The sequence below is a fragment of the Aythya ferina genome (assembly GCF_964211825.1).
Source record: "Aythya ferina genome assembly, chromosome: Z".
NCBI lineage: Eukaryota > Metazoa > Chordata > Aves > Anseriformes > Anatidae > Aythya > Aythya ferina.
Window position 1 is genome coordinate 3,520,237 of NC_140299.1, and position 16,151 is coordinate 3,536,387.

At 44.7% G+C, this 16,151-nt stretch overlaps 1 protein-coding gene across 1 annotated transcript in view; it reads right to left on the minus strand.

The window, feature by feature from the left end:
• Positions 1-359: 359 nt before the first annotated feature.
• The window catches only part of LOC311426609 (urea transporter 2-like), a 34,669-nt gene continuing 18,877 nt past the window's right edge, over positions 360-16,151 (minus strand). Inside the window, exons 7-17 of the mRNA XM_084503076.1 lie at positions 14,401-14,496; positions 13,495-13,526; positions 12,739-12,858; positions 6,914-7,076; positions 6,004-6,193; positions 5,366-5,494; positions 4,244-4,436; positions 3,163-3,310; positions 2,432-2,566; positions 1,536-1,585; positions 360-872 (exon numbers count right to left, since the gene is read on the minus strand). Coding sequence (XP_084359202.1) covers positions 696-872; positions 1,536-1,585; positions 2,432-2,566; positions 3,163-3,310; positions 4,244-4,436; positions 5,366-5,494; positions 6,004-6,193; positions 6,914-7,076; positions 12,739-12,858; positions 13,495-13,526; positions 14,401-14,496 — 1,433 coding nt within the window. The 3' untranslated portion in view covers positions 360-695. The remainder of the gene's footprint in view (positions 873-1,535; positions 1,586-2,431; positions 2,567-3,162; positions 3,311-4,243; positions 4,437-5,365; positions 5,495-6,003; positions 6,194-6,913; positions 7,077-12,738; positions 12,859-13,494; positions 13,527-14,400; positions 14,497-16,151) is intronic.

Consider the following 16,151-nt stretch of genomic DNA (forward strand, 5'->3'; position numbering starts at 1 on the left):
CAATGGTGTGGGTCTGAAACATTTTTTTCATGAAGTGTTAGAACCCAGTGCAAACTTCAACACCCAAAAGCTGGGGCTTATAGCTACCCTCTCCACCATTATTGTGATTTTACCACAAGTCTTGCAAGTGTTAGCAACACTGACTGCACTTCATCTGTGTCCATTCTGCATGTGATGATTGTTAATTCACATATTTCTCCACCACGCTCGAGATCCTCCAGGCACATTTCTTCATCACCTATTTTCTACTTAGCAAACTGTACTCTTTATTCCAGTTCTCCGCTACTATGAAGCTCCCTAAGATGCATCCTATTGCTGTGGTAAGCTGGGTTTAGCCATTGATTAGGAGTCCCATCAGATGCTGAGAGATGCTCTGCTCTTTATTGCTTTATGTTTGATTGCTGTAACTTGTATTTCACAAACAGATTTTTCTTTTTGACTACTAAGTCATTTCCCCGCTGTTTAAAATTCAAGCATCTTTCCAGGCATATGTGCTTTTAAATCACTACAGATTAGCCTTGGGAAAGGTCCCTCCAACACAGCACAGCCCTATCTAATCAGGATAGAACAAAAGATTGCGATGCAAAAAGTCTTTTCATTCAAAGGTGGTGGGTTTTTCTGGTCTTTTGACTTTATAGGGGGAATACCTTGTGCTCTTGCCTTACAATCTGCGAAGTATCTCTCTTCTTGGGTCTTTATACATCACAGCAAGACATCTGATGTTTCTTCACCCTCAGGTAATATGCTCGGTTAGCTTCTGGATAGGTGACTTTGGAGAGTGGTAGCTTGTAGATGGCAGAGTGGTTTGTGGTTATTAACAGGAAGGTCAGTGCAGATAAGCAGAAAGACCAGGTTCCTGATGGCACCCCAAACTGAAAATTAAAACCAAAACCCATATTTACTATATATTTGTCTTTTGTTTGGCCCATCAGCAGTCCTGAAAAAAAAAAAGACTCAGAACCAGGCAGCTTGGAATAAATAAGCTTTCTCAAGGAAGTCTGGACTTGGTTTTGCAAAGAGGATCTCCCTGGAGAAGCAGCATTTGGGATCTTGACATTATGCATTAACCTGTAATGTCTACTGGCTCTGGCGAGAAGGATGCCTCCTGTTTGTGCATCTGCAGAGATTTTGGATGGAGCTGAGGTGGGAGTGGATACAAAAACATTTATCTTTACCCTGGGCTGTTGCTCTGACTGCCTTTTAACACTTCAGCAAAGGAATTAAACCAAATTTGAGGCTTTGTTTCCCATGTGGAGGGATCTTTTCTCAATCACTTCAGGCAGAAAGTATAGCCATGTAATTATTTCAGAGCTGTTGAGGGTAGATCTATGGAAGTTTGTGCAGGCTCATAGGATAAGGAGTAGTAAGTAATGACTGCAAGTGCCATGTTTCAGTGGTAACCACACCACCCCCTGGGCAGATTGCGTTCCCTCACCCAGCTCTGCCCTGCCTTTGGCTGAGTTGTGCTCTGAGTCTCAATGTTTTGCCTCAAAGCGTGTTCAGTGAAACAAGCCTTTAGCTAATAAACTACTTACCACAGACAACATGTTTGTCATTGTTGCTCCCAGATAGGCACTGAAGAGTGCTGTGGAAAAGAAAGATAATTCTTGGTGAGTTCTGTTGCTCTCAGCATGGAGGAGAAACATCTCTCACACAGCCTTGGGTAGGTCAGGCACCACTTGTGACAATGCCTGGTCAGGCCCCTCTTAAAGATCTGTCCTTTGCACAGTGTACCCTCCAACACCTGGAGCCCATGGAAAGGGCAAAACAAAAAAGATTGAGTGGTAAAAAGTGTGACTATAGAAATATAGGCTCTTGAAACATGTATGGAAAGTAAGTAGGTTGATGGATGGAGTTAAACAGGAAAATAACCCTTCCATCTCTCCTGCCTCTAGGGCTAGAAGGGGGGTCAATGAGATACAAAGCTAAATCTTTTTTATATGCACACTGAATGAGCAATAGTTTCACTCCCAGCTCCCTGTGATATTGAAATTTCATATGGAATTGCCTTATAAATAATTCTTCAATCATTCTGCATTGCTTAGCTCATGCCTCTGGTATCCATTTCCACAGGCTGGGGAAGCTGTATTTTCTATTTCCAGGTTCTGATTCATCTTGAGCTCCAGTTTTCTTAATGTACACAATTAATTTCAAAGCTAAGTACCTGATTTCAAATATGTTAGTTAATCCACTGGTCGCTTCTTTTGTTTTGAGCACAGCTCTTGGCTGGAAGTCAAGTCACTGCTTTTATTTTGTCAGGGTGCGTTAGAGCAATAGCTCCAACATCTGCCTCAGTCCTTCGTCAGTCTCACCCGAGTCCATCTGCCTGCCTAGAGTTGGCCATCTGGCTTCAGCCCACCTCTAGCAGCAACACATCTTATCTCGTTTCAAAGGGAAGTACGGCAGCAGGGAAAATCCATAGGGTACGTACCACAGGCAATTGCCAGCAAATGTGTCTGCCAGGTGAACGCGTAGAACATGCCTCCGATGGCGATACAGGAGAGAGAGCTGTTGTAGCTCCACAAGCCAGAGTAGATTTTGCTAAAAGGTGTTGCTAAGCTCAGCGCTGCAAAATAAGTCAAAGATGTGTCATTCCTTGGCCCAAGAGATAAAAGCAGCTGAGAAATGGCACAAACCCAAGTTTTTGAGGGCTGAAGCCTGCATGTGTACGCTGAGTTCCTGCTTGTGGTCATGTTGCCATGGTCTAGGAATAAAGCTTTTCAGTCTAATGCAATCACTGCAGACTTTCCCTGGTGCTGCTGAGCTGAGTTTGGCCTCACCGTTTCACCAGAAGACATATGAGTGAGCAAGTGTACATTTGAACTCTGAATACGTCCCTGAGGCCTGCACGTTCAGACTCGTGGCAATGGCTTTTATTAAGCTGCTCCTAAAAGCATCCGAATATATCCAGAAATTAAGTATTTCAGGATAGAAATTCATTTCAGCCAAAAATGCATTACTTTCCTCTGAAGGTTTCCGCTGTCATAAAATAAGGTAAGAGAATGCGGAAGTCAATCAAAAGAATTCTTAAAACAGAAGTGGGTATTTTTTTTCAAGCAGCCATTCTCCAATGGAAAACAGATTTGTGACTGTAAATGTTCGAGTCCCTCCACTTCCTCCTTTATTCTCTGTAGAAAGCTGTGACACAAATCAAATCCTTACCTGCCAGCATCCCCACTGCTGATCCAATTGCCGCGTGCAGACAGATGAGTGGAGATGAGATAAATACAGCAAGCAGGAAAATTCCCCCAGTCCAGGGGTTATCGCAGCCATAAACCTGACCCACCCCGACTGGAATGGATTGCAGTAGCTGTGTGAATGGGGAGGAAAAAAAAAAAAAAGGCAATTTGTTATCCACTTTGGTGTTTCATTTTGTTTTAAACCTAGTTTTGTTGGCTGCTTTCAACCTAATTTGACTGAGTTATAGAAGTTGTGCTTGTTTCAGGAGGTTTTGTAAAAATAGTGGCTTGGATGGGAGGAAACTGATGGACTAGAGCGGTCCATACCAGAGGGCTGTGCCCTCCCCTTAGACAGGTCAGAAGAGCCCAATTTTATTGCAGCTATAGAGATGGTTTTGAGATACTTTTCCCCAAAATATTCTGTCCCACCCATATGGAACTGTTCATTTTTGGTCCCCATAAAACTTTGTGTCATGGTAAAGGTTCTTTTGGAAATGCTACCAGAGTGGATTGCTATTCAGTGTCAGTTAACTTCCTTAATCACACCTGGGAACCCTTTAAAATAGTCCACCGAGCCTTAGGGGAAAGCGCTTACTGTAGTGTCTGTGCCACTTACTGTGCTACACAGGAGAATAAAGTGTTTCTTTGGAAAGGTCCCACCTGAATATTAACTGAAAGTATGTGAACATATGCCTGCACCCAAGTTTATAACAATTTTGTCGTGATAATACCTGCTTGCTCATTCCTTATCTGAAAGACTGTGCTTTGATGCATTTTTAAAAACCCTTTTTGTGTGGAAAATTTCAAATAACCTATGAGTCAACTGGTAGCCTCAGCGTGGCCTTAGCTATGGAGTGGTGAGCAATATACCCACCGCAATGGAAAATTAGGCTGCAGAGGCTTTTTGAAGTTGGTAATATATACATTTAGATACAGCTGTAAACAAAAGATACCAAAACAATTCTCATTTTCAAGCAATCCAAAATATAAATACCTGGAATAAACCCTTATAGATTGGATAATAGCTGTTTTATAAATGCAATGTTTTATAAATGCAATTCTACCATTGACATTTCAGCTTCTGTCCAGGTGATGTTTGGTGTTGCTGTTGCAGGCTGAATGATGGTTGTAGGGAAGAAGAGGTTATAGGGTCCTGATGCAGCCAGATAGAGGGTCAAGGCCAAGTTGAAAGGCAAGGTGAAAACAGGCAGATCCCACTTACAGAAGACTGAGCCTAAAGCGCTGGTGAAAACAGGGCTGAAAGAAGAACAGAATGGTCTCACTAGGAGCTCAGCAAACTCCCTGCCCTCCACACACCAGTTAGCACTATACTGATTCTTGCTGACTTATTCCATATGATACATAGTGAATTTGGTGACCCTAAGGGGTCCAAAGTGTGGAGGATCCAGAGATGGAGTTATTCCCATGCCTATCTCAGTGACTTATTAGTACTTAGTGACTGAATATAGGACACCAGTGCCAGGTCTAAGTGACCTGGAAGGAAGGCTGCGTGTCCTTGTTCAAGCTTATGGATCATCAGAAGTAAAGGCTGACATCAAAGGAATGATTATTAAAATGAATATATCAGTACATGGACTTCAGACAGACAGATGATATGCATGGTCTAGCAATCTCCAACTAGATATTAGGGGACCAAAGACCAGCATTCAAAAATTTCAAGTGTCCAAATACCTAGCAGATTACGGTGTTGTATGAGTAAAGTATTATTGCTTGTTTGTTTTCATTAGCATCAACCATCATGTCTTGAGATCACTGAGCAGCTTTTGTGCCCAGAGAGGTAAATTTTCGTGACACTTTTATATGGTGGCTTAAATAGATGAAATGCTTGTGGTTGATGATGGCAGGGAATGTTTCTCTTGAGAAAAACATGAATTAATGCGTCACAGCAATATGGCTAACATTAAGGGCATTGAATTACACATGATCAACCATCAATTTTCCTTTTATCCATTTGGTTTGTTTGTGTGATTATGTGAGTGTTTTATTTGTTTTGGGATTACGTTCAAGTTTAAAAGTGCAAATAATTATCCAGATTTAGAAGCATGGATATGCCAGTTATGTTTCTTTTTTATTGTAGTCTGTATAGCACAGAAAAATACAGTGGCTCAGTCTCAGTGAGGAAACACTGGGATTGGAGTAAGAAGCAGTAGAGATGTCTCGCTTACCACATCATGGATACCAGTGCTACTGGCAGTAGAAGCCACCAGTGATAGTCTCCCTTAGCAGAGAAGACTGCCATGAGCAGTCCCACCAAGACTCCGTTGTAGCCATGCAGACCTGCTGCTATGGCTGCTCTGTGGGAAGAAAACAACTGTCTTGAAATCTTCTCCCCTGCAAGTGCCTTGCATGCATCATCTCCTCCCTCCCTCCCCATGCAGATGTGACTTTGTGTGATGATGACCTACCAAGTCTTGCACTGACCGACCTCCAGTTTCACACTGGCTAGAGTCCCGTGTCCCCTCAGAACCAACTACTTTTTCTGCAGTTATCACAGAATGGCTTGGGTTGCAAGGGACCTTAAAGGTCACCCATTTCCAACCCCCCGTCATAGGCAGGAATGCCATCCCCTAGTTCATGTTGCCCAGGGCTGCATCCAATCTGACCTTGTTTCCCTCCAGGAACAGGGCATATGTTTAGTGGTGGGGTTATGTTCAGTGTCCCTACGGACCAGATGCAGCTGGTGCTGGTGGGAAGACCTGTCTGGCCCTAACAGCTCTAGCTAGGGCCAAATTCATGCTTTTCATCACTGCTGCTTATTTAACATATGGCAGTTTTATTTTGAAGGGGCAAAGGATGGACTTACCTGTCCTGGCCCAGAATAAGTGCTGTTAATGTTGAGACCACTGTACCTAAACAGCCTGTGAGTGTCCACCAGGGGTTCTGTACCAGGAAGCCAGCTACTACAACAAGCCCACTGAGGGGATTATTGACAAACATCACCTGGGATATCCCACGCAGCACCCAGTCGATAAATTGGATCACAATAGGCTTGTCTGGAAGAGATCAAAGTAAGCAATAAGTATAACTAAAAATGCACAGATGCGACTGATTTGGGATAGTATTTTTTTTTTTTTTTAAACTCAAAAACAATTTTGGCAGTGGAACTTGGCAGCATGACTGAAGCAATGAATCAACAAGACTGTAAAACCCGACTGGGATTTATTATGGCCTATATTGAAGTCTTGCAGCTGGAAAGCTGAGATGAACAGTGTGGTTGCCAGAGTCCCCTGTTGTAAAGCACCCCAGACCAGCTTCATATGAACTGGCTAATTTATGACGTCTGTGCCTCAGATGGCAAATTGTGTGTGTATCCTGTTGTTGATTTATTATGGGGACCAAACACACTTACCTGTGTGTAATTTAGCTTCACAGTGGCATTAGGCTTGACAGAAACTGCTCAGCTGATAGGGGAGGGAACATTACGAGGAATGGCAGAGCACGGAATAACCATCCCAGGCTACGTTCTGTGGGACTAAATTCAGTTTGTACATGGTGTGTTGGGAGGTAAATGTCACCTCAGCCATCCTCAGGATTTAAGCAGTATGTGGCTCTGCAAAAAAGCTGAACTTTACTCACTAAAAAGACATAAATCAAGGCAGATGTTGTTTCTGTTCTACTCCAACTTGAATCCCATTACTGAGAAGTTAGTTATTACTCCTCTGGTATAATTCTTCTTTGGAATCCCCTTATTAATTATGGCGAAGCAGCTTTACCTCTTAGCCAGGCTCCAAATTCCTTCATGTCTCCTGTGATGTACCCAACAGCTCTGCAGATTCTCTTCCCACCTTTGCTCAAGGGACTTTGTTTTCTTGGTTTTCTTTCCCCGTTATTTTCTATCTTGACATCAACACTGTTTTCCATGGTGAGGTTTTGACCCTGTGGTGGAATTCAAGAAAAAACAAACACACTCATTACAATGCCTCTTACTCATCCCTGCTTATTCTCCCTACCACATATTATTGCTCATTGCCTGTTATGCTGGAGCCTGAAAGAGGAAAATCCTTAGTGTTAAAGCCTGATTCTTGTGTCTCCATGAGCACATCCTCTCTTCGTGCTCTCTTGGGGCCCTGTGCTGTCCTTCCAGATGTTCATGCAGCAGTAGATTTGAACACCAGGAGGAACACCCGAGCCTTGTGTCATAGTGGTGGTTCACCTGGTTTTAACACAGTGATCAGCTGTATCACATTTTCCAGAAATCAAGCAGTTCTTGATGTAAGGGCTGAATTCAAGAGCAGGGTGGCATTACCAGACACTGGCTTCACAAAAGTAGAAGCACACCTCAAAATTCAGCTTGGTCAGAGATTTTCCCACACCTGAGAAGCTGCTTCAGTGATTGATTACATTTTCCTTGCTGCTTAACCTGTACTTCCAGTCTGAACTTTTCCATCAGCCATCGACAATGGGTCCCTAACGTTAGGTTTACGGGGTGTAGGTTTACGCCTCTATATGGGCACGATGGTGATCAGTTCAACCTTTCTCATGGGTATGGGCTCAGCTTATGGGTTGTTCACGGAGCCTTACTCGGTTATGCATAGGCTTACATGCATCGTTTTCTGCTCCACTGAATTTTACTTTTAGCTGCTCTGTCTTCAGAAGTACCCGGCATTGATTTAAGAAATTAGAGACCATGCTGAGAGTGCTTGCTCTCTGATCTGCTTTCTCTCTGCCCCATAACGTGCTAGGTAGTCTGCACCAATCTTTCTTCATCAACATAAGACAAGATAGGTGAGCACAGCCTGCAATAAGAAACCCTCAGGGAGTAATGAAAAGACTTATTAAATTTAGTACACATTGTATCAAGCCCTAGATAAGGTAGGAGAGCACTGTATAGAGGTGCTTTGGCCTAGATGAGGAGTTTGGGGCATCCTCATGGGGCTGGCAGGTATGGGGTGCCATATGGGAGGTGTCTTTCAGATCAGGAGCTGCTGCAATGCACTGTGGCACATCTTACAGCTCTAGACAGCTTCATTCAGGTACGTGGATCAGAAACTTGCATCTAACTGAAAACATTGTTGTGTTTTGTTTTTTTAAAAAAGACTTGTGGCTGGCTTGTTATTTGTTTAAGTGCCATTTCTCAATATGAAGGCAGCAAATTAAAAACGGTAAAACCTTTCCCTGGAGTGTACTCAGTTTTCTGAAGAGTAGGACTAAATCTGGGTAGTTATCAAGACAAAGAAAACACAAGACGAGGTACTGCTGTTGAATGAATAGAGAACCAGAGCTGTTTTGGTTCTCCCCAGTGAGTAACAGCTTGTGCAAGAAGTAAAGCATTTAGGCTGTGGGTTAGTAGCCTAAATAAGATGATACCAGCACGTAAGTCTTGCAGTTAGTCCTCGACTCGCTTGTGACTTCCTGGCAGCTGGGGAAGAGAATTCACACCTCAGAAGTGAAGGTGCTGAGTAGTTAGGCTGAGACAGCCTCTCCCCTGGGCATTACCCTGCAGACCTCGGTGTGTGGTGAAGCAGCTCGGAGTCTGGCTGTGGGAATGGGTGCACCCCGGCCAGTCCCTTGCTGTGTGATGCTGGAGGGCTGATAGCGACATTTCACCAACTAGTAAATATTTGCAGAACTAATACATAAAAATAAGCATTTTATGTCTTCTGGGAAGGCCCAGCTCATGCAAGGATGTGTGAAAGTGGCTGAAGGCAGGACCAGTATGTAGAAGAGTGTGGAATCTGCACTGGGACAGGGCACAAAGGCAAGGAGCTTAGCTAGAGGAGAAAGAGAAGAAAAGGATGAGAGCATTGTTAGGGACAGTGTCTTGGTGCTGGAGGGCTTTTTCCCAGCTCAGTTATAATTCATTACCTTGATTCATTAACCTTCACTTTTCTCATATTTTATTCTGAAATAATGGAATAAGTGAATTGGATGCACTTTCAGTTAAATCAAAATTTCTAGCCAAGATAAATGCTCTTCATTTGGTGAAAGTGCAGTTACATTTTCAATTTAAAGAGTCTTTCTCTTTGTGGAATTTTGGCTTTCTCTGTAGCTAATTCCTAAAAGCAAGGCTGTTACAATTGCATTTGTAGAGAGCTGCTGTGTGTCCAGTGCTAGCATTCCTGAAATGCTTCTCTGCATGCTGAGCAAGGAGGTTTTTTGCACCACAGTAGTCTGGAGATGTTCTGGGACATAATGTGTGTGCACAAGAAGTGTTGGAGCCACTGTCTGCTCTGTTCACACAGTGGAAAAGGGGGTTGTGTTGCAGACCCTAGTTCATCAAAACACATACCCCATAGGAATGCACTTAAATGCCTGTTTAACTTCCCAGAGGAGCTACATGAATTCAATGCTTTACTGTGTCAGGGCCAGAATGAATGGGAATGAAAAGGACTTCTCCTGCAGTGAGTGTCTGAGTAGAGCTTCATTCCTTTCTTATGCAAAGGAATTTTTACCCTTGGATATATAATAATTGCGTGCTTTGAGCCCCTCTGAGAAGCAAAGCCTTCTATCTGTTATCGAGACTATTTGGCATTGACGTGGGCTGAGCAGCTGGTGTGGATACAGTATAAGGCAGCACTGCGTGGTGCAAATCTGAGCCTGGGGACTCCTTCGCTCTGGGTTTTCATGGGCAGAAATGAATTCAGCTCAATGCGCTGAGTGGCAAAAAGGCCAGGTGAGTCACTCCCACCATCCTGGCCTGATCTGTACCCTTGATGAAGGCTGTGTGCAAGCCCTGTGTATTTGTTCTTCCAGAATATTTACAACTGGAATGCTCTGCGGGTGATCACGGGCATCTCTTGGTCAAAATCATGTCATTTTGTCCCTGTCTACCAAGTGATGTGTCTCTCAAGAGTGGGCTATTGGAGGGATAACATGAACATTGATTCATCTTCCCTGTCACATAATATATGCTACAGTGGAAGAAAATCACTATGAAACCCCACCATCACCTGCAGAGCAGCTCGATATGTAATCACTAGCACACTGGTTGATGGGTGGGGTCTTTGTGACAGCATAAAGTTCCAGATCCAGGCCCATTGGCCTCACTGCTATCCTGACTCACACCCCCGGCACAGCGTGCTGGCTGCCTCCTGCTGCATCAGCTTGTTTTGCCCACCCCTCCTGGATGATTTGCATTTTCCCTTCACACAATTAATGGCAAGATGGTCACAAATTAGGAAGTGTGCACAGGTATGCCTGTCCTTCCCTGGGAACTCCCTTCTGTCCTGAAACTCAGAGCATGAGGTGCTTACACTACTCCTACTTAGTCATCCAAAGAAAGTACAAATCATCAGTGAAACACGTGGAAACTGGCACCGGCTGAGGTAGAAGAGTATTTCTGGAGCCACTTTAATTACTTGTGTCACTATAAGAAGCACTTGCTGCCCTGTGTATCTTGACTAAGGGTCTGTTAATGAGTTACCTTTTTTTATAGAGTAGGCAAAAGCAGCTCTTTAAGAAAGGATAAAGGTGTCTCATCCCAGAATCGTGGGGATGTTCAAGGAATTTTAAGACCGTGATGTCCGAATTTTAATTTCAGATTAAAAGTGTGTGTTCCGATGGGGATTGCAAGAAATCCAGTCTGCAGCAGGTCTTTTGAAGACCTGCCATTGGAGTTAACATGTGGTTTCTAGTCAGGGATCTTTTTTTCTTAGTGCACAAAGAAGGAAAATGGAAATAACTGTGAAAGGACTGTTCTGCTGGAACAGTGCTTAACTTCTGCAGGGGGGAGGACTTTTCATTGCTGTTTTTTTCATGCCTTATTTTCATTAGTCTGGGAAAATGGTTTTTGATCCCAGATTCTTAAGACCATAGGTTCTGCTCTCAAATGCACAGCATGAAGTGCACTGTGTGCTCTCACGAGCTCCGGAGGGAGAGGTGCTCCAGACATGCATTTGGTAGGAAATTCAGTGTGGGCTCCTGGTGCTGGTGTGTAACAGCAAGTACTGATTTGTGCTCTGTTATAAGTGCAGAGTAACTATCTAAAACTCTTTTCCCATGGTGTACTGCACTGGGTGAGAGCTGGATTTGGGGCATTTATGCTTCTCCCCAGTGACTTGAGATGTTTGCTGCCCTACCTTGCCTAGAGGTCTTTGTGCTGCTGGGTAAAGGTCTCACTGCCATTCTCACTGTACAAATTTTGCAGCTGAAAGCATCTAAGTACTTTTGTATTGGCTATGAAGTGAACCCCTGAGATTAGGAAAAAAAAATCTTTTGCATGAAAATGAAGTCATCAGAGGGCCAGGAAACATTTATTTATTTATTTTTAATAATTTGAGAGTTAATGAATGTCCCGTAGCAAAACACTGATGTTATGCAACTTCATGTCTCCCTAAATCAATTTCTCTTCCCCTTGTGTGTATTCCTTCCATGCCACGCCACACCTGCGGCATCTCAGCAATGCCTCATTAAAACTGCAGCACAGCAGACTCCTTGCTGGTGCTGCCTTCCTGCAACATCTGGCCTGCAAACAGGTTTCTATTCACTTGCTGACACGGTCACTATGTGTTATGCGTGGTAATAGTGGTGCTGTGCATGCAGCTGGAAAAGGGACAGAGGTTTTTATTTGGCTTAATTGTTTTTGGACTCACAGGTAATAGTTATTTCCAAATTGGTGCCTGTGTTGCTAGGCGTTGGGTTTTATCTCGGAAAATGCAGCAAAATTATCTGCTGTTTTCTCCTCTTTCTGTGCTTTTCCTCTCTCCCTGACAAAATTCAAGTTCCTTTGTAAATCAAAGGGATTTAAATTGCTGAGTGGTATTTGTGTGTCTAAGGAGCTGCTACCGCACAATTACAGTCATTGTATCTTGCATTCACCAAATTGGTGCCTTGCAGTGTGCAGGCAGCCAGCTCTGTGTGCAGCATGTTTTTAAAGGGATTCCTGCATCCGAGCACAATAGGAGGAAAGGGCCAGATCCTCAGCAGCCCTGATTCCAGCCTAGCCTGAGTAATGTTACCAGGGGTTTAATAAAGCTGGGTAAGTGTTGTGTTATGTATAGGGACACATGACTGCACAGGCACACTCCCTGAACCAGAGAGATTATAATGCACTTGACCCTCACTGAAAAAAGTTCAGGTTTTCCCACAGAAGACACATTTCAAAGCAATAGTTCAAAAGGAAACTCATCCCTCAGATTCAAATATTCATTAAGCGCATTCCCAATTCAATTTTCAGAGATCTGTCTCTCTGGCACAGAGAGATCCAGAGATACTATCACATTAACTACATATTATTGCTATCTGGGCATTTTTCATTTTGTGGAAGGGAAAGGCAGGAAAAGGAGATGCTAAAGAGTTACTTTTTTTTTTTTTTTTTTTTTTTTTTTTTACCCCCTCAAAGTTTTCAGCCAAACGTGCTAGGAAGTACTAATAAATCCTCAGCCTGCTAGAAAGCTGTCAATAATTGAAATTCCTGTGACATTCCCTAGCCTCTGCTTTCTTCTTGAGACTTAGCTGCTCTGATTCAGGAGGACTTCTTAAAAGCTCTTTGTTCAGGGGTTTGGGGAGAAAGATCTAGGTAAGCTGGTCAGTAAGGCACTTTTTTTTTTTTCTTTTTTCTTTTTCTATGCAATAAAAGGAAGGAGCAATACAGTCTTACCTTTTGGCTGAGCTCGGGGTAGCTGTTGCTTTGCTGGCTGGTACAGAGGGAAAGCAGGGCTAAGAGAGTGGGGAAAAGAAAATGCCCCACCAGCTTATATAGGCTAGCATGGCTCCTGTCCTGATATTACTAATTAGTTTGTTTCTCCTCCCACTTTGTGAGCTTCAAACAAACGTCAAGAAGGTTCCCTCTTGAATTCTCCACCTTTCCTCTTGTTCTGTCCTTGGTCTCCTGCCAGTAGCCTCTCCAAATGTCCTCTTCCCTGCTGCTTTTGTTGTTGTTGTTGTTTTGATTTGGCTTTCGTTGATGTTTTCTTTTAACTAAATCTCCCTTAACTCTGTCCTTTCCCCTCCTTCATCACTTAGAAGGACTCCAGGCTTCAAATTGGACTCTCAGCCTACCTGATCCAGTCCTCTCTGCTGTTAATCTCCTCATTCAGGACCACTCAGCATCTCTCCCTCCCTCCATCCCTCCCAAAACGTTGTTGGCTCTACAGAGGAGAAGGAACCCAACAGCAGAAGCGTTGCTTGAGATGTCCCCTCTGTGGAGGCTTCAGACACCACAACAATTTGCAGCCTGTTGAGTTCAGCTGTTTCTGGGTGGGTTTTGGAGCCACTATTCTGCTAATGCACTGGAGCAAAGGACCTGGCTCCATTGTTTAATATATGATTCTTTTTACCTTTTTTTTTTTTTTTTTTTTTTTTTTTTTTTTGAGAAATTCATGTTTTTGTTATTTTCCAATCTTTCTTTTTTAACCTGGCCTCCCTGGCTCTCTGGAGGAATCTGGACTATCAGAAGCGGCATATTTGAGAGGTTTATAAGGCTGTGAAATAGCCATGAAAGGCAGAGAGGAGGCTGGAGAGGGAAGTCTTGGGAGGATGAGTTATAGGAGAAAGGGCAGAGAAAAAGCTTGTGAACTTAAGGAACCTGCTAGGCTAATTTCAACCACAGCTCAGTTCACTTTAAGACCCTAGAAGAGTGACAGCTTAGAGAAGTGCCCTTGCAACTTCCCCTGAGTGCAGGGGCCAGTGGTTTGCTATTGAACCAAAAAAGCCCTCCAGCCTTACGGCTTTGCTTCCAGCTCAGTGGAAATACAGCATCTGCTGCGAGAGCTGAAGTGATGTTATTCTCATTGCATTCATTCCCAGGGTGTCTCTCTTTTGATGGAGATGTTTTTAACAGGAGACTGGATGCCTTTTTATGCCTTTTCCCTCCCTAAGAGCAGGCTGTCAGTTTAGCACTGCTGCATGAAAAAGTGTGTCTGATCTCCCAGGCACCGGTGGATGTGAGAGCCAGATGCTGCCATCCACCGACTTTGTACCCAGCAGAACATTTTACATGAGGCAAGAAAACATTTCTTTGCAGGGGAAGATGCTTCTCTCCACTTCAGTAAAGTTTTTTCCCTTTACTGTTCATTACTCCCTGGGCTGCCTCAGCTTTCTCTCTAGTAGAATGAATCCATGCATCTCGAAAGGAGGGAGATTCAGGGGGTAATTCAGCTGGGAGAGCCTTATGGACAGGCTGGTAGGATTGAGCTTTAAATTTCACATTTCTCTTGTTTCAGGCCTGGCCTCAGTGTCATTAAACACAGCATTTTGTCTGCTCTTGGTGAAAGGGCTGCAGCTCAGGGGGCAGGCAGGGATGGCTGTCGGGCTGTGTTACCTCCACCTGCAGAGCAGTGAGGTGGATCTGCAGGCTTGGCAGCCACTTTTGTCCTCCAGAAGACCAGGTTCAAGGCCACCATGTCCAATTCTGGCACTTTAAAGAGGTCAACACACTGGAGGAGATTCACAAAGAAGCCAAAGTATTGCAGGTGTGGGGTGGTTGTCTTGGGCTGAGGCTTTGTTCAGCTTATCAAACAGCTGGTTAATAGCTGACAGGATCAGTCTGCCGATACCTACATGGGAATGAGGTCTCTGGCACAGCCTGCACCGAGAATTGGGGGCAGAGCAGTGATGAGCTCCACGTGTTGGGATTACTGGATTGTAGAGGGCCAGCTATGGGGAGGGACTGTCCCAGGTGCCAAATGCCCCAGGTGGAGTTCAGTCCCTGCCAAGTTGGGTGCCCACCACCACCCCAGGCTGAGCTGCCCCTGTCTTTTGGCCTTTGGCTTTTCTGACCTCTTCCTGAGGTCTGCTCCTGTCTTTCGGGGTTTGAGATGCAAGGTGGGGAGACTAAAACGGCAGAGTCCAAAAGGACCAGGACATGCCATGTGCCTGCTATGGAGCCATCCACCTACCTGGGAGAGAGACACCAGCTCTGGGTGAGGTGATCAGGTAATGCTGTACAAGCTGAGCATGCAGGTGACACTTCCAGGTGACTACTGAGTTGCCTGTTGGTTTTAGGTAGCCATGAAGACCACTTGGTGGACAAGGAGGACATGGCAGCTGGGGTTTGTGTCTCACACCTAAATCCTGTGTGATTTAGGAACGCTGAATCCATGATGTAACTCATCTCATGCCAGTGAGGCAGGTTGATGTTGGACTTTTTTTGTTTTATTTTTGTTTTTGCCTGCTGTGCTCTGCAGGAGGGTAGCTCTGAAAATACCTCTTGGCGTAAGCTCAGCTGACATTGTCAGAAGAAGGTTTGGTGGTTGGATCCCAACCAGATGCGGTACCTGAGCTGTTTGGAGGGATGCCTGAACGATCCCCGACTGTGCCACCCCACTGGGCAGGAGCTGAGTTGGCCGTGTTAGCTGGGTGCAGTGCTGGAGCTCGTCAGCTCTGCCAGGAGACACCCTTGTGGCCCTCATCCAGCTTCACACGTTCTGTCTCCACACCCCTCCCCAGGTTCAGTTGCCTCCAAGAGGTGTTCTGAAAACCGCTCATTAGCAGGTTGCCATTATACTGCTGCTTTTGGCTGTGTTCTTTGGCTCTGGTTGCACGGTGTGGATTAGGTGTGCACAGGGAGCTGCGCTGGCTCTTGCAGTCCAATGGGTGCTTTAAAGTGACGCAAATCCACGTATGCATGTTGCTAAAAGTCCTGCTAGGCTGGGCTGTGGCCGTGTGAAATGTAGGTGGTATTTGTTAGCTCCTCATCATCCCTCACTGGGGTGCGCGGCAGTCCCAGGAGCCGCCCTCCTGTTGTAGGGCACCACCAAGAAGGGCTTGGCTCTGCCTTCATTAGAGACATCTCTACACACTGATAAGATGTGAACCCCAAGCCTTCTCTTCCCAGGCAAACCAGTCCCAGCTCTCTCAGCCTTCCCTTCTAGAACAGGTGCTCTGATCCCTTAATCATCTTCATGGCCCTTTGCTGGATTTGCTTGGTATGTCCCCATCTCTCCTGTGGCAGGGAGCCATCTTTGTGGCAAGGGTACGCTGCTGGCTCCTGCTCAATTTGCTGCCCACCAGGATCCCCAGGTTTTTCCTGCCAAGCTGTTTTCCAGCAGCATGTCCTGGTGTCTGGGGTTG